Source organism: Scyliorhinus torazame, chromosome 16, assembly GCF_047496885.1.
Source record: "Scyliorhinus torazame isolate Kashiwa2021f chromosome 16, sScyTor2.1, whole genome shotgun sequence".
NCBI lineage: Eukaryota > Metazoa > Chordata > Chondrichthyes > Carcharhiniformes > Scyliorhinidae > Scyliorhinus > Scyliorhinus torazame.
This window is the reverse complement of record NC_092722.1, coordinates 126,750,129-126,769,124: the sequence shown is the minus strand read 5'-3', so window position 1 is coordinate 126,769,124 and position 18,996 is coordinate 126,750,129. Positions and strand designations below refer to the sequence as shown.

The window sequence follows — 18,996 nt, the reverse complement described above, 5'->3', positions numbered from 1 at the left end:
GGGTCTTGAAATATATCAGGCATTAAACATTTGATGGATGAGGCAGGTCCTTAGCTCAGTATTCAGTGATGACAATGATACTGATGTCCAAGGGCGATGGTAAGATGCTCCCTTTGGGATCGCATTGCCCAGCACTTGTGTGGTATGAATATTACTTGCCAGCTTAAGCCTAGAAGTTTTTACATTCAAGACAGATCATCGTAATGCTATAATTAAATGGATCCTTGTCACATAAATTTTTCAGACCTTTTGTCTGTTATCTGTTTTGATCAGTGACCATAATTTGGTTAGATTTGGAAAAGGATAATGTTCAAATAAGAGTAAAGGTTCTAAATTGGGAAAAGGCTAATTTTACTCGGCTCAGAGTGCACTTTGAGAGCATGGCAAATTGCATCCAAAATTGGCAGGAATTAAGGGGTTATGGTTGCCTGGTGTGCTTGTGATAAGAAAACTATTACTGAGGGGTTTCACATGGTTCAGTATTCGATTCTTTGCTTTTTGTGGTTCATATTAAAGATTTTGGGCTCAAATGTAGAGGGCTGACTATGTTTACTACAGAAGGATGTATATCTTGGTGCAGTTCATTGTCTCCAACATGTGATGTCAAGAAATGACTGGAGGCACTGGACACAGCAAAGGCAATGGGCCCTGACAACATTCCAGCTGCTACACTGAAGACTTGTAAACCAGAACTATCTGCAGCCCTAACCAAGCTAGCACAGCTACAATACTGGTATCTGCCTGACAATGTGGAAATTGCCCAGGTATATCCTGTCTGCAGAAAGCAGGATAAATCCATTTGAACCAGTTAACCACCCCATCAGCCTATTTTTAATCATCAGCGGTGATTTCATCGGCTATACCATCAAGCAAAACCTGCACAGCAAATAACCTGCTCACTGATGTCGAGTTCAATGAACTGAAGCAACTGCAGCCCAACCGAACCGACCAGGCCATCTATATCTTGCAACATTCTGATTACTTGGCTCAAGACTTCTAAAGCCTTGGTGAAAGCATGAACAAGCGTGCTGAACTGAAGAGAGAAAGAGAGTGTGATTGCCCTTGATATCAAGACTGTGTTTAGCAGAGTGTGGCATCAAGGAGCCCTATCAAAACTGCAATCGATGGGAATTGGGGATGGGTAACCCTCCAATAGCTGGAGGCATACATGATGGTGGTGAATCTCAATCCCAGGATATTGCTGCAGGTATTCCTCAGGGAAGTATCCCAAGCCAGCTTCAGCAGCTTCATCAATTATCTCCCTTTCATCATAAGGTAAGAAACAGGGATGTTTTCTGATTTTACACTGTTCATTTTTGACTTTTCGGAAGTGCCAGGCAATGCCCATCTCCAAGTGAGATTCCAACCATCTCCCCATGACTGCTGAATTCCCCCATTAACATTTTGATGAGAAACTAAATGGGACCAGCTATATGTCCAGCATCTACACAAGCTGGTCAGCGACTGGTAATTTTGTGGCAAGTAATTCACTTTCTGAATCCCTAGGTCTGTCCACCATTTACAATGCACAAATTGGACGTTTGATGGAATACTTTCCACTTGCTTGGATGAGTGCAGCTCGAAGACTACCCTAAGCTCGTCACCACCATCCAGGACCAAACAACCCGCTTATTCAGAATCCCATCAATCCCCTTCAACATTCACTCCTTCCACCACCAATGCACAGTGGTAGCAGTGTGCATTATATTAAGCTGCAGTGAACCAACTCATTAAAACCTCCTTCGATAGCACCTTTCAAACCCATGACCTCTACCAATGAGGAGGATAAGGTCAGCAGGCACAAAGGAACACGACCACCTGGAAGTTCCCCTCCCAAGTTGTGCACCATCCTGAATTGGAACTTATCGCTGTTCTTTCATTATCACTGGAACTCCCTTTCCCTTCCTAACAGCACTGTGGGTGTACCTACACCAGATGGAGTTCCATGGTTCAAGAAGATGGCTCGCCAACCACCTTCTCTCGGGCAGTTGGGATAGGCAATAAATGCTGGCCTTGTCAGCAATGGTCACATTCTGTGAAAGAATAAAATAAAGCATGTTAGTAAGACCCAAGTATCTTTCCTAATGGAGATCGGCTGGATTTTCAAGACCAATCTGGTAGTTTCATTATCATTATTAATGAGACTGATTTTTTTCCACGTTTATCAATTTAAATTTCCCCCAACTAGCATGGTGGGATTTGAGCTCATCAACACTGGAGCATTAATCTACACTTGACCAAATGCAAAGCAGCACATGGCATGGCTTGTGTGGCTGATGGCAAGATTGCCCCGTAGGTCAGCCAAACTTTTAATTAGTTCAGTGAAGATAAATGTCCATATTTGCTTTCTGATCCGTGCAACCACCCTCTCCTGGCCCCAAACACAGCCTCAAGCAAATTGTTTCTCCTATTTGCTGAAGCCATGATTAGGTATACTTCAGGCACCAAGTTGGAAGTGGCTTAGTTATTAAAGTCCGCATACAACTGATGCACACAAAATCTTGTCCCTTCCTTTGACTTATTTTGTGTAGATTTCTTGAGCCAAATGTTTGGTCAGAATGCATTGCTTTGATGCTGTTTGATGATAACTCAAATTGCTGTTACAATTTGAATTGTGATGATTAATGTTTTTTAAATTTCAGAATTACACACCCTTGAAAAATTGACTGAAGAGGAGAAATTGAAGGAAGACTTTAAGGTACTTATTTTTAATGCCATTTGAAAAGTTGGCATCTGATATTTATCGATGGACTGATTGGCCTCCTTCTGCATTGTAGGGATTCTATGATTTTCTCAAGTTATATTTTGTGTTATATATTCATTGTTTTCAGGTTTGCATTAAGATTATTAGAGTAAAACTTTTTAAATGCTGCATTACATTTATTTTCTAATCTCAAGGTATCATTGTTCGCAAGTCTAAAGTGACCTAGTCAGATCCCTCTCTCATTCCATGTGAACTATTAGAACTTTCTAACTCCTGTTTTAGATACATTTTTGATCATTTGGCATTTTTTATGATAGCCTTGTGTTCAGTAAAGAATTTGCATTTCTTTCTTTTAAAAAAATAAATTTGGAGTACCCATTTAATTTTTCCCAATTAAGGGGCAATTTAGCGTGGCCAATCCACCTACCCTGCACATCTTTGGGTTGTGGAGGCAAAACCCACGCAAACACTGGGAGAATGTACAAACTTCACACGGACAGTAACCCAGAGCCAGGATCGAACCTGGGACCTCAGCGCCGTGAGGCAGCAGGGCTAACCCAGTGCGCCACCATGCTGCCCCTAGAATTTGCATTTCTAATACCACATCATTCTTTAAATAGCCCAAAGATTTTCAGATCTCATTTTAGTTTGAAATGCAGTCGCTGTTATGGAGGCAAATACAAATATAGTAGCCATTCTGTACAAGGCAAAATCCCACCACAAGACTGGACTTTAGTTTAGCGTCTCCTCTGAAGAATAACATCTCTGACCCAATGGATCACTCTTGTACTGGACTGACTTGTCAATCTAGATTTATACACTGAATTTCTAGTCTGCTGTTGGAGTTCAATCTTCTGATTCTGATGCTATCAAATGAATCAAAAGTGACCTTTTGAAGTACAAGTAGTTTATAAATCAACTTTTGAAATAAAAGTTTGGGAATTTTGGAAATATGCTATCATTTGAGTGAGAGATCCATTTGGTTTTAATGCTAAGTTCTTTCTATTTACTTGTATAGTTTATATGAGCTTACCAAAGTGACAGATGGAGCTGAAGTATGCAGGTGGTGACTATTTTCGCAGAGAAGATAACAATTGGGTGAATCATATGTAATGGGAGCTGGAGTTGGCATTCGGCCTATTCCGCCAATCAGTAAGATCATGGCTGATCTGATTGTGGTCTTAACTTCAATTTCTTGTCACTTCCCTTTAACTTCTTTACTGCCTTGTCGATCAAAACTCTGTCTAACTTGGCTTCAAATGTATTCAATGACCCAGTTTTCACTGTTCTCTGTTGAAGAGAATTTGAAAAATTGAAAGAAGAAATTCCTCTTTGTCTTAAATGGAAGATTATTTTTAAACTGCGTCTCCTAGTTCTAGACTCCCCACAAGAAGGAGCATCCTCCTTGCATCTATTCTGTCAAGTACCCTCAATCCTGCATGTTTCAATAAGATATGCTTAATATCTCCTTTTAAGAGAATGCCTTTATCCCAGTGAATCTCTGAGCTACTTTAGTGCAGTAAGTAAGGAGACCAAAACTGTACTCCAGTGCAATCCGACTAGTGCCCTGTATAGTTCTTACAAAAATGACCAACATTCTAATTGCCTTCTTGAGTACTTGTAATAACTGCATGCTAACTTTTGTGGTTCATGTATAAGAACACCCAGATCCTCCTCTTACAGCAATGTTTTTCAAACTCAGGGTTGAGACCCATGGGTGGGTGTTGGGAGGGTCACGGAGCGATCGGTCGGGGTGTTCCCGATCACGGAAGCAGCATCCAACGGTCGTGACTGGCTTTTTTATTTACATTTAGATTACCCAATTCTTTGTTTCCAATTAAGGGGAAATTTAGCATAGCCAATCCACCGACTCTGAATGTTTGGGTTTTGTGGGTGAGACGCACACAGATGGGGGGAATGTGCAAGCTCCACATAGACAGTGACCCAGGGCCAGGATCGAACCCAGATCAGTACCGTGAGGTAGCAGTGCGAACCATTACGCCACCATGCCGCCCTGCTGACTGGTTTTTAAGAATGTCAGCTGCGACCGGCCTTTAAATACAAATGGTGGTGTATTCCCACCAGAAGCAGCAGCAGAGTGCAGGTCACGTGCCCAGTGCAAGCACTGATGTATGTCTGTGCTTTGGGCGCAAAATCACAGAGGAGAGATTCATCCATTTTGTAGCTGCCAGCAAGCAAGCGACAGGAGTGTCAAGAACTGAAGATGGTCATTTTATAATAAGGAAGAGCGGTCCAGAGACACAAACAGGCTAGGATTTCACAACTGGATCTGCTGGAGAGAGCTTCTCAGGACAGTCCATGGCAGGACAAAGCAGTGATGGTGTGAGCTTTATGCAGAGCTCCAGGGCTTCTGATGAACAATTCATTAAGAAGAAACCGAACTTGGGAGCAAGTGTGGCTTTGTTAATTGTATAATTGCAAATCAGGATGCAAAGCCCATATGTGTTATATGCAAAGAAGTACTGGCAAATGAAAGTTTAAAACCTTTAAAACTTCAAAGGCATTTGAAGACTAAGCATGGCAAGTTCGAGGATAAGCCTCTTGATTTTTTTTTTCCAATGGATACGGCAAGAACACATCGTCAGCTGAAGTCCTTAGCAAAAATGTAATATTGAATGACAAAGCAAGTTAGGTTGTGAGGACTAGACAGACTTACCTGGCACATTAAAGCTAAGCAATAATAGTGGGTCCCAAAGGTCGGCTGGTTGATGAAAGTGCGTCCTGGGCAAAAAGGTTATAAATATACTGTCCTATAGTATTCTGTAGTCTCTCTCTATTTGAATAATCTACTTCTTTATTCTTCCTGCAAAAGTGGACAATCTCACATTTTCTGCATTTCATCTGCCACACCTTTGCCCACTTGCTCCACCTATCTATGTGCCTTTGCAGACTGTTGGTCTAGGTAGGTCTCTGGTCTCTTTCTGTCATTTTTCAATACTATCCGTTGCCTTGGTAGTCCAGGAATTAAGGCTTGCTTGTTCTATGTGGCTCATTGCTTGCAGTATAAATATTCCAATCTATCAATGCTATAAGGTCAGATGAAGAATATCTGTTTATGGTGAGTTTTTATTTAATTTCTCCCAGGTTGGTTTTTATCTTTTAGCAGCAGCCAAAGGTCGAGGGACATCTGTGATTAACATGAGGAATTTAATTCAATACTAATGTCTCATTGATTATAACATCATCTCCTGTTTTTTGTCTTTAAATTTAATAACATTCTTTTACTCAAAAATATAGAATGAAAAGATCCAAAAGTTGAAAGATGATCTGATGCTCAGGGATGCTGATCTGAATGAAGTGAAAAATCTGCTTGCAAGTTATGAGGAACAAATTAAAAATGATGTAAGTTTCCAATTGTTGTAGTTTTGATTGTTGGTTAAGTGCCGCACGTTAAACAAGTTGATGTTTGAACAAATATGAAAACTTTAAACTTTCATATATTGATGGTGTAAAACCACAGATCTTAAGGAGAAAAAGTCCAATTCACTTTCAATTTTGGACTGTAGGGGTTGAACCATTGCATTTCAAATGTTTGACGCGTTTTTGACTCCGCAAAAAAGAAAAGTGCTGCTTCTGCTGCCTGATTAACTATGGATGCTGATACCAGTCAGTTTGTATATTTTACATTGCCTCCACTGTCTTTTCATCACTTTATTTTCACTTTGTTCTTTCTATTCCCTTTCCTTTTTTTTTCAATTTTTAATCTCTTCCCTTTTGTTTAACAATTGCCCTGTCCTGCTTCCTGAAACATTCAGAATCTTGTGAGGAACATCTGCTGGATAATGGCAGAATGGATATAATGCTCAAGTGTTATGATCAGGTATGGAGGGGTCAAATGTCTACCCTCTTTTCTTCATTGGTAGTTATAGGGGATTCTATAATTAGGGGAACTGATAGCATCCTTTGCAAGCAGGACCGAGAGTCTTGCATGGTATGTTGCCTGCCCGGTGCCAGGGTGAGGGACATCTCTAACCAGCTTGAAAGAATATTGATGTGTGAGGGAGAGGATCCAGTTGTTGTGGTCCACGTTGGGACAACAACATAGGCAAGACTAGGAAAGAGGACATGTTTGGGGACTATCAAGAACTAGGAAAAATTGAAGAACAGATCCTCGAGGGATATAATCGCTGGATTACTACCCGAGCCACATGCAAATTGTCATTGGGATTAGAAAATTAGGGAAGTAAACACGTGGCTAAAGGAATGCTATGGGAAAGAGGGGTTTGATTTCATGGGGCACTGGCACCAATATTGTGACGGGAGGAATCTACTGTTGCGACGGTCTCCAACCTAACTTTTGGCAGAAAGGACTTTAAATTAGCAAATGGGGGGGAAGTGAAGGATAAAGCTATAAGAAGTATAATGGTTAATAGGAACCAAAGCAGCAGGTCGGCATGCGAGGAAACGGTAGAGGTTAATAGGATAAGCAGACAGGGCCAGTCTAACGACGACAGAGGGGAAAAGAAATGTAAAAAATCAAAATGTAAGGAGACTGGGTGTGAAAGTTGGGGATGCGGCTGAGTGTTATCAGAGGTTAACAAAAGGGGTCAGAATGTCTGAAAGGCGTAGTGCACAAGAAAATCCTGCAAGGGAAAGACAAAACAGTAGGACACATTTTAAAAACCTTGTACCTAAATGCACACAGTTTTCAGAATAAGTTCAATAAGATGACAGCAAAATAGAGATAAATGGGTATAATTTGGTGGGGATTACTGATGCATGGTTGCAGGAGGACCGGGACTGGATGTTGAATGTCCAAGGGTACTCTGTATTCCGAAAAGATAGACAGAATGGCACAAGAGGTGGAGTTGATATTTTTGGTTAAGGATGGCATCAAGGCTGTATTAAGAAATGATCTTGGCACGAAGGGTCAAAATATTGAATCAATCTGGGTGGAAATAAAAAAATGAGGGAAAAGCTCCTTTTTGTAGGAGTAATTTACAGGCCCCCAACCAATACTTCCAAAGTGGGGCATAGTATAAATCAAGAAATAATGAGGGCTTGAGCAGGGCACAACGGTAATCATGGGTGATTTTAATATGCATATTCACTGGATTAATCAAATTGGTAAGGGTAGCTTTGAGGGAGATTTCAATGTGTATGAGGGATTGTTTCTTAGAGCAGTGTGTTATCGAGCCAACCAGGGAACAGGCTATTCTAGGTTTAGTATTATGTGACGAAGAAGGTTTGATAAATAGTCTTGTCGTGAAGGATCATCTTGGAACGAGTGATCACAGCATGCCAGAATTTCAAAGTCAGTCTGAGCAAGAGAAGACAAGAGTGCCATACTAGGGTTTTGGCATTTGGCAGAGGTAATTATACGGTCCTGAGGAAAGAGTTGGCACAAGTAGACTGGGGATAGATAATTGAGGGTAGGACATTTGAGCAACAATGGTTGATGTTCAGAGAGATATTAAATACCACTCAATTAAGTACATTCCTGAGAAGAAGCAGAATTGTAAAAGGGCAAAAATGTTCCAATTGGCTAAACAAGGAAGTCGAGGAAGGCATAAAGGAAAAAACTAGGGCATAACATACTGCAAAAGCTAGTGGTAAACTGGAAGTTTGGGAGAACTTTAATGTTCAGCAAAAGGCTACTAAAAATAAAATCAAAAGAGCCAAGATGAATTATGAAAGGAAACTAGCAGAAAACAGAAACTCTGATACCAAAAGCTCTCTAAGTATATAAAGAGGAAGAGAATATCTAAAGTACTGTTGGCCCTTTAGAGGACGGTGCTGGTGAGGGAATAATGGGGAACATAGAGATGGCGGAGGCACTGAACCAATATTTTTCCCGTCTTCACGGTCGAAGATAATAAATTTCCAAAAACTGCAGTTAATGCAGAGGAATTTGGTGCAATAACCATCACCAGGGAGACTATTGAATAAACTGATGGAATTAAGAGCAGATATGTCTCCAGGACCTGATGGTCTGCACCCCAGGGTATTAAGGGAGGTAGCAGTGGAGATTGTGGATACGTTGGTTATGATATTTTAGAATTCCCTGGATTCTGGAAAGGTTCTGGGTGATTGGAAACATGCTAATGTGATGCCCCTATTCAAAAAGGGAGAGAGGCAAAAAGTAGAAACTGTAGGCTGGTTAGCTTGACCTCTGTGGTGGGGAAGTTGCTGCAATCAATCACTAAGGAGGAGATGACTGAACATTTGGAAAGATTAAGCTTAATCCACCATTGTCAGCATGGTTTTATAAGGGCATGTCATGCTTGACAAACTTGCTTGAGTGCTTTGAGGACGTATCAAACAAGGTGGATAATCGGGAACATGTGGATCTGGTATATCTAGACTGCCAGAAGGTGTTTGTATGATGCAACAGCATTTGGATTCCAATCAAACCTTCAAAGCCTCCCATAAAAAAAAGAAGGAACAAAGAACAAGAATTACCAGAACTAAACTATCAAATACCAAAGGAACAGGACCCAACCAAGATCACATTTCCTGGTATCCAAGCAGCCACCAATGAGGGCAACAAGAAGACCCCCCCCCCCTCCCTGGTATAATAGGATATTCACCAAGTACAGAACTCTGTCCATCCCAGTGCACCCGGGAAGTAACAGCAGGGGTTTCCAGCCAGTTGATTCAAAATAATTTTTTGATATAAAACATTATTTTCATGATGGTCTGCAATGATTGTCCAGAAATTAATTCTACCACCTGGAAACATTTCTCCTTCTCACATTTGTTTTATGTAACAAAGAAAGAAAAAGTTCATAGTGACATCGACTGCCTACCCTCTACAGCTCACTCATAAACCATGCTTTTGTTACTTTTGGTTGCCTCCTGCAAGTCACTCAAATTCTTCATTCATCTTTCCCTTTCATTCCATCATTGCACTTTTAGCCACTGTGCTCAAGTCTCTAGACCTGTTTCTTCAACCTGTGGTACTTGGAAAAGGTTTTCTCTAATTGCTGTTCATCCCGATCCCTTTATCTATTAATTTATCTTCCTTTCTATGTCTGTCTTTGCATCCAATCTTTGAAGGCTCTACTAAGTCTCTTGATGTTAGGAGACACAGATAGATACAAGCATAAATAAAAACAGAAGATGCTGGATAAACTCAGCAGGTCTGGCAGCATCTTTGGAGAGAAACAGTTAACTTTTTAGATCTAAATGATCCTTATCCTTGGAACTCATGCAAAAAGATCCTTCTATCGATGATTTAGATCCAAAACATTAACTGTTTTCTCTCCAAAGATGCCACCTGACCAGCATTTTCACTTTTTTAAATTTCCGATCTACAGCAACCACATTATTTTGCTTTTATTATGATAGATAAAAGCAACTGTTCTTTGAACATGTGCAATATTTCTTTACAATCTAGTTGGCCAAGAAAGTGATTTCTATAATGACTTGATCACTCATTGAATTATGCATAACTTGAAACTTTATACTCAGAATTTTGTGGATGCCAAAAATTAGCATTGTGCTGTTCCATTTATGGCTGTTATTGGGTTCAATAACTGATACCAGATGTGATGTGCCTCCTCTTGCAGGTAATGGAATCTCTGCTGTATATCTTTTTTTGAACCAGATATACTATTCTGAAATTTAACCCATTTTTGTCCATGACGCCTTATAGTCTTCCTCCTGTAAAGTTATGTTGACTCACCTCTCCAGATGAGGTGCCCTCTACTACTTTTTCCTTATGTTTTTTAAAATAAGTTTTTATTAAATTCCACATGTATCCTTGCCCCAATGAGGTTTCAGCAAGTTTTTTTGCCTTATTTTAACTTGATTAGTTTATGTTACTGCTGCAAGTTTAGAAGAAGGTAATTTTTGCTTGCAGCAAATTCTTAATTAAAGATCACGTTTGGCTTTTAATCTAATCTGTTTTCACTTCATACACATCATGGTATGTTTGCTTCTATAGCATTAAGAAAGCATAGGCACATGTTATCTCTTTGTTTCTAGGCTGTGACGATAGAAAGCATTCAAAAAACGTTGGCAATGGGTGTCACAACAGAAGACATGCACGTGGAATCGGTGAAAAACCTTTTGGTTACCAGCAGAAAACGTACTTTTGAAAATTCTTATGAAAGAAATGACCAGCCACCATCCAAAAAAGGTACCACTTTTCCCTGCTATTGAAATAGTGAGATGCAAACCGATACAAATGAATGATGCTGAAACAGCTTGTAGGCTTCTTGAAGAGGAGCAATGGTTTAGGTTAATCTATGAATATAAGTCAATCAATTCTATTTTCATGAACCATGTCTGAGAGAGTTGTATACTGTGTATTCCACTGCATGTTCATAAATATTGAAATTCACTTGAGGTTTTATTGTTTGGATTCACCAAAGTATCCATTTCTCATGAATTATACAGACTTGGATCACTCATGCTGATTAGTAAACAATGCCATGTTGTGTATCTTGTTTGTGCCAGGCATTTCGAGCTGACGCAGTGTATAGGCCCAGATCTTCTGGTCAGCAGGATGCAGTGCACATTGCACTGCCTATGAAAATTCCTGAAGCCTGACCCTTTTTAGAGGGTGAGCCAGGAGTTCCAATCCCAGCTGAAACATCAATAGGTCAGCGCAAACATAGTGTGGAAAACTGTTGGTTACTAGAGAAAAGTTGGATGAAGGCCGGACACCCCACACTCTTTCTCCCACAACAGTAGCTGAAGTATTCAATTTTTATAAGTCTTTTAATAAATAAATGGGTTATTAAATAGTTTGTCAGGGAGTGAGGAGTTAGTTAGGTCAGGGGATTCATATTTGGGTTGGTTGTGGTGCTCAGTCAGTTATGTTGGCTAATCACTGAGTTAAACCATGTTAACCGGTGTCACATTTCCAAGGTAAGTATGCAGATAATCCTGATAATGTTACAGTCCCCTTACAATGAAGTGAAGGCTCTCGTTGTAAGTGAGAGCAACTGTTATTAACTGTGGACAGGTTAGGTTGTTATTCATCAGTATATATAAAAGAATGGGTTTCCACCTGTGGGTGGGAGAGTAAAAGAGTCTTCAGCTGAGGTTCCTCCTTAGTCCCAAGTACTTGACCCAAAGAAAATGCATACAAAGTGGCAAAGATTAGTGGGAAACTAGAGGATTGGGAAATCTTAAAAGGTCAACAAAGCTACGGGAAAAACTACAAAGAAAAGTAAGATGGATTATGAGAGAAAACTAGCTCTGAATATAAAAATAGATCACAAAGGTTTCTGCAAATATATAAAACGAATGAGTAGGGCAGTGGATGTTGTCTTTATGGAATAGAAATTGGCAAGTCGTGTTGCATCTGTATAGAACCTTAGTTAGTCCACACCTGGAGTAGTGTTCAATTCTGGTCGCCACACTATCAGAAGGATGTGGAGGCTTTAGAGAGGGTGCAAAAGAGATTTACCAGGATGTTGCTGGTATGGAGGGTATTAGCTATGAGGCGAGGTTGAATAAACTCGGTTTGTTCTCACTGGAATGACGGAGGTTGAGGAGCGACCTGATAGAGGTCTACAAAATTATGAGGGGCATATGCAGAGTGGATAGTCAGACTTTTTCCCAGGGTAGAGGGATCAATTACTAGGGGGCATAGGTTTAAGGTGCGAGGGGCAAGGTTTCGAGGAGATGTCCGAGGCAAGTTTTTTTACATGAGAGTAATGGGTGCCTGGAACTCTATGCCGGAGGAGGTGGTGGAAGCAGGAAAGATAGTGACGTTTAAGGGACATCTTGACAAATACATGAATAGGATGGGAATAGAGGGATACGGACCCCGGAAGTGTAGAAGATTTTTGTTTAGATAGGCAGCATGGTCGGCGCAGGTTTGGAAGGCCGAAGGGCCTGTTCCTGTGTTGTACTTTTCTTTGTTCTTTTGAGTGGAGGTCAATGTTGGTCCTTTCGAGGATGAGAAGGGGGATTTAATAATGGGAAATGAGGAAATGACCGAGGTATTGAACAAGCAACATTTTGGGTTCGAAGGTATGCCGTGGGCACCGATATGTAAAAATCAGGTTTGTGTCGGTGAGGTTGGAGGGGGGGGGGGGGGGGGGCAGCGGGTGGGAATAGAGTACTTTAGGGACTTGTTTGTAGGGGTCAGGTCTGGAGGAGTTGGAAACAAACGAGCTGCCCAAAGTGAATTGTTTCACGTAGCTGCCGGTGAGGGACTTTTTGGGGAGAGTAGTGCTGCCTCTGGTATTGTAAGCCAAACAGTTGTCGGAGGATGATATTGGGGAGAATGTCAGCCATCTACAGCAAGTTGATGGAGAGGGAGGGTGCTCCGGTGGAGGAGATCAAGTGTAAATGGGAGGAGGAGTTGGGTAGAGAGGTGCGGAACTGGTTATGGGAAGAGTTATTCGGCGATATTCGATGGGTCGGAAGATTCGGGAGTCCAGGTGGAGAGTGTAGCCAGTTAAAATGGCTAACTCCCGATTTAGAATGGCTAACGCCGATTTAAAATGGCGAACGGCAAAGGCTGATGGGAAAATCAGCCAACTGGACTAAAACAAGCAGCTACAGGTAGACTGTGTATTCACCTCTGGGAAGGCCAGACAAGATCGATACCAGGAGCCATCAGCACAACAAATCACCAGCCATCTGCATACTAATGAGCAATCCCCAGGAACAGTGTACAACAATTTAGACACACAAAGCCAACCCAGACTTTTCGGCGCCAACAGGAGCCTACACAAAGGGAGGTGAACGATCACCTCAAGGCCGCCCCTTGATCAAGGAATCGCTCCAGCATTGGAGAATATCGAACCAAGTGATTGGGACAAAGTCCAATCACTTGGAACCAGGTACAGGGTCCCCCCCACAAGGCGGGAAGCCCCTGGGGACTATAAGAATAGAGTCCAAGTTCAAATCGACCCTTCTGCACACATTCCGCATCCTCCTGCACCCTCCTGCTTCTTCTGACCGGGTCACTCAGCAACGCAGACCAACCTTTGACAGTGACCGGTCCAGCCATCGCGAAACATACCGTAAGTCTTACTTCAACGCTCGCAACAAGATAAGCGCTCCTAGCTATCAATCTGTACCAGCTTCGAATCCCGCAGGCTGAGAACCCGAACGAAAGGCCATTCGTTTCCCTGACCTGGTGGGCCATTTCCAAGTTAAGTATTGGCCTGTTAGTTGTAGGACGTAGCTTAGACGTAGAATTTATGCATGAGTATTGATTACTGTATATAATAAATGTGCTTTGATTGAACTCTTACTAAGCGGTGTATTGGATTATTGATCATTACTCGGACTTGAACCACGTGGCGGTATCAGAAAGATACCTGGCGACTCTAGAGCAAAGGTGATAGAACAGAACAATTAAACTAAGGCTAAAGTTAGCGACAACATTTGGCGACTCTGGTGGGACACGATCTAGAAGTGGAAAACCACTCCAGGAGAACCCAGAATTTGAATTAGAGATCCAATTGGAAACAGAAAACCACAAGTGTTCTAGCAGTTCTGATCAATAGTCATAATTCGGAAGTGTGTGTATGCATGCGTAACTAACAGGGCTATAAGGTAAAACTGATAGATTTTTTGTTGCGACAAAACTGTCGGAAGTTTGTATATCGGAAAGTAGCGAAAGCCGTACCCATATTTACAGCACCGCCTTAGCTCCCCTGTTCCAAATTTAAAAGAAGCATTCGGATAGGAAAGATGGCAATGCAGCGCCTCATGAACCCTGAGGAATTTGCGGTCGCAGCGACCAGCAGCAGTAGAGTGGGATAATGTCCCATTTGGGAGGAAGAGATCAGTAAATATCTCAAAGGGAAAGGATATGGCCCCTTTGGAATGATTTCTGTGACAACGAGGAATCGGGTCCCGGGAGTTTCGGACATACTTGTTGGGAGAACCTGAGCGAGATCCACAAAAAGAGCTTGGGGAAAGCTCGCAAGCCGATGGCAATCGTGTCCTGCTTGGCACAATTGCGAGGCACAGAGGAGGTCGTTAGGACGCTCCGGAAAGAAGTTGAGGGCATACATCGGATGAGTAAGGTCGATGTAAGCGAGGTAGAAAAGGAGAATATGGAATTGAGGAGGAAATTGGCAGCAAAAATGGAGAGGTGGGTGACGCCAAAAGGGCGCACCAGTCTTGTCTGGCGCATTTAAGCAGCTTCCAGTCTCAATTCGAAAAGGCCTATCAGGACACGCAACGTGCAGTCCTGGTACGAGAGGAGACCGAAAAACAGGTAGAAGCGTTACAGAGACAGTGTAGCGCTCTAAAGGCAGCATTAAGAGTACTCCATGCTGCCACCACAGAACAAAAACAAAGCACGTCAGACCATGCAAAGTGCTGGAAGCAGATTGCAGAGCTGCAATCACTGCTTTCTGTTCAAAAAGATTTTCAGGAAACCTTTGGGGAAAAATTAGATCAGGAAGACGGCCCTGATTGGGAAGAACTGAATGAAACAGCGCAGAGATATGTTCAGGGAACATGTGTGCAGGGAAAGCCCCAAAAGAGAAAAGCACCCCAACCCTCCACACAGCAGATAGTTCACGCTCCAATGAACCCAGTAATCACCCGCCGCACAGCCACACCAGACGATGCGGAATTTCTATATTCCACCCCCTTAACAGTGACCCAATTACGGGACGCGTGCGATAAAATCACACCATTCCTCCCCACCTCAGACCCCCACCATTTCTTTGCCACAGTTAGATGTCAGGCGAACATGTACGCCCTGGATGAGCAAGAGCATGTAAAGCTCATGTTTTTAAGTTTAGATCCGTCAGTAGCAGCAGCCCTTCCCGACCCACAGAATGTAGGAGGAGGCACCCTTGCAGAAATGCATACCGCGATCCTGGATGCGATCGGGTATAACCGGGGTGACCCCGTAGATGGCCTCAACAAATGTAGGCAGAGGAAATCCGAGCACCCCACAGTTTTTGCTGGACGCCTGTGGATCCACTTTGCAGCAGTCTTTGGAGACGTAGACCGTGCCCATTTGTCAAGCAGCCAAATGGACCCGCACCCTTTTCTCCCATGCCACAGAAACAGGACAGAAAGCTTGTACGAGTTATGATCCCTCCGAGGAGGCCCATAACGAGAAGTGGGTAGTGAAAAGATTGTCCCGCGCTTGGGAGCAATCTGTTCTAAGTAAACCCTCAGTCCAGAATACCGAGGAAAAGCAGGCCGGCGCAGATATGCAGGCAGTAAAAACCGACGAGAACCCCGCATGGGTGAATGAGGGAAAGAACAGCCCCCCACCCAAGTCTCAGGAGTGTTACAACTGCGGACAGTTGGGACACTTCGCAAGAGAGTGCAATGCCCCTAAAAAGCCACAGAGCCCAGCAGACGGGCACTCTGATTACGAAAAAGACAGAGCCCATTCATAGCCGTACCGCCCGTTCAGATCAGACGGACTTGACCGGAATGGACTAACTGTGTACGGGCTCCCCCAGTTGGGTCTGCGACACCCTTTGGGATAGGTCCGGACGACCGGTAGTTGCAGCAAAAATTCGGGGATAGCCCATCAAATTTCTCTGGGACACAGGAGGGTCCCGCACCACGATAAATTCCCCCACCCTGTTTCAAAAAGACACGTGGCCCACTACAGCCACTATCACCCTCAGCGGCTTTACAGGCCATTCACAGCAGGGACACATCACAGCCCCTGTACCCATTCAAATCGGCACCATCACCACCAAGCACCCCGTAGTTTTAGTTGACCTGCCCCACACAGCAGAACACATCCTGGCATTTGATTTCATGAATTCCCACCACCTTTCATTCGACCCAGTCAACCAGTGCGTCTGGAAGATGGCAAAATCCGCAAGAGCCCCCGCAACGCTCAACATAGGAGAATACATGAACAAAATTAGCGCCGTAGGCGAATTTTGGTTCAATCCGACCACGCTTAGTACAGACAAGCAGGTTAGGGCAGTTCTGCAAAAGAACAGGGCAGCATTCGCGACCCACAAACACGACTGAACGGATGACTGGCTCCGTACAAGTAACAGGACCTGACCCTAGACCCCAAAAACAGTACAGATTTCCCCAGGAGACAGAGGGAGAAATCTCCAAGATAATAGAAAGCTTATTAGAGCAGGGCGTACTTAGATCAGTAGCCTCCACTAATAATGCCCCGATTTGGCCAGTGAGAAACCCGATGGATCATGGCGACTCAACAAAGTCACCCCCGCAGCAGCCCCCACAGTAGCAACAAGTCCCGAGACCATGCTCAAGCAGGGACTCCATTCCCGATTATTTATGGTTTTGGACGTCAGTAATGGATTCTGATCCATTCCATTGGGGCAGCACGGTAGCCTTGTGGATAGCACAATTGCTTCACAGCTCCAGGGTCCCAGGTTCGATTCCGGCTTGGGTCACTGTCTGTGCGGAGTCTGCACATTCTCCCCGTGTGTGCGTGTGTTTCCTCCGGGTGCTCCGGTTTCCTCCCACAGTCCAAAGATGTGCAGGTTAGGTGGATTGGCCATGATAAATTGCCCTTAGTGTTGGGTGGGGTTACTGGGTTATGGGGATAGGGTGGAGGTGTTGACCTTGGGTAGGGTGCTCTTTCCAAGGGCCGGTGCAGACTCGATGGGCCGAATGGCCTCCTTCTGTACTGTAAATTCTATGAATCATTGGCAAAGGCGTGCCAGTACAAATTTGCCTTCACTTTCAGAGCGCAGCAGTACACGTGGCCATGCCTGCCACAAGGCTTCCACAACTCCCCCTCCATTTTCCACCGACAGCTGGCAAACGGTTTAGCCAAATTCTCTCGCCCCGACTGTCTGGTACAGTATGTAGACGACCTACTACTGCAGACAGACACAAAGGAAGAGCACATTGAGCTTCTGTCCGAACTCCTGGAACTATTACACTCAATTGGTTGTAAAGTTAACCCCAAAAAGGCCCAGATTTTGGAAGATAAAGTGATATTTTTGGGAACAATTATCCCACATGGTAAACGCGAGATCGAGCATAAAAGGATCGACTTGATTGCTAAATTGCCCCTTCCCCAGAACGTTTCAACCCTCCGGTCGTTTTTAGGACTGGTTGGCTACTGCCGAAACCACATTGACGGTTTCGCCAGCAAGGCAGCACCCCTCTCAGACCTCCTAAAGAAAGGAGCCTCCTGGGAATGGCTTCCGCAGCATACGGATGCTGTGGACTCTTTAAAACAGGCACTCATAGCAGCCCCCGCACTACAAGTTCCAGACCCGCTTTCCCCTTACGCCATAGAGGTAGTGACCACAGACTGCACCCTTTCAGCCGTGCTCCTCCAGGAACGGCATGACCAGTTAAGGCCTGTAGCTTACGCCTCCAGACTCTTAGATGCTGTGGAGCAGGGATTTTCAGCCTGCGAGAGGCACCTGCTCACAGTATTCTGGGCAGTCCAGTATTTCTCGTACATTACCGGACTGAACCCCATCACAATTCTCACCGAACACACCCCCACCCAAAATTTACTGGACGGACGACTCAAGGACGGTACCGTCAATCAAATAAGAGCAGCGAGATGGACCCTTCTCTTGCAGGGACGGGACATCACTGTAAAAAGTACAAAGACTCCCACCTATTTAGCCGACAATTTACAGTACCCCGGAACCCCCCATGAATGTGAGATTACCTCTCCACACCACAACACAGGCCCCTTTATCGCTAAAACACCCCCCAGCAAGATAGGTAGTTCAACTCCGAGCTCCCAGCACACTGACTCGTGTGAACCCATAAAGATCTATGTGGATGGATCTTCCACAGTCTTGGATGGGCAACGCATAACAGGTTGCGGTATATATGTCGAGGACGCACCCTCGACGAAATATCGTTAAAACTACCCGGACACTTAGGCGCGCAGGCAGCAGAGCACGCGGCCATCGCATATATAGTTGAACACCCAGATTCCTTCCCCAGCCCAGCAGACATATACTCGGATAGCCTCTATGTCTGCAACAGCCTCACGGAATTTCTGCCCCTGTGGAAAGCAAGAGGATTTGTTTCCGCAGATGGAAAACCCCTCCCCTCAGCCCCATTGCTCCGCCACATTTTAGAAAGAGCCCAGAACAGGACTTTTGGGATCATCAAAGTCCGCAGTCACCATCGTTCCTCCCCCCCCGGAAATGTGAAAGCCGACGCACTGGCTAAAGCAGGTTCCAGACATGGGTATTTTTGGAGACCCCCCGAAAGCGCGCCAGTGAGTGCAGTTCAGGTCTCACAGACAAAGATCGAGGATCTAGTAGAGGCCCAGAAGCAGGACAGCAATCTCAGGGAGATTGTAAAAGGAAAGTATCCCGCATCCTACGAGAGGTTTAGAAATGCACTGACCACACATGACAGTGTGGTGTTAAAAGACACCCTTTATGTGGTTGCTGAACAGG

At 43.8% G+C, this 18,996-nt stretch overlaps 1 protein-coding gene across 5 annotated transcripts in view; it reads left to right on the top strand.

The window, feature by feature from the left end:
- kif20bb (kinesin family member 20Bb) overlaps window positions 1-18,996 on the top strand; it is a 167,223-nt gene that overhangs the window by 89,328 nt on the left and 58,899 nt on the right. For all 5 annotated transcript variants that reach the window (XM_072479017.1, XM_072479018.1, XM_072479019.1 and 2 more), the window contains exons 17-19: window positions 2,643-2,698; window positions 5,963-6,067; window positions 10,655-10,808. In XM_072479017.1, the coding sequence (XP_072335118.1) occupies window positions 2,643-2,698; window positions 5,963-6,067; window positions 10,655-10,808 (315 nt within the window). The remainder of the gene's footprint in view (window positions 1-2,642; window positions 2,699-5,962; window positions 6,068-10,654; window positions 10,809-18,996) is intronic.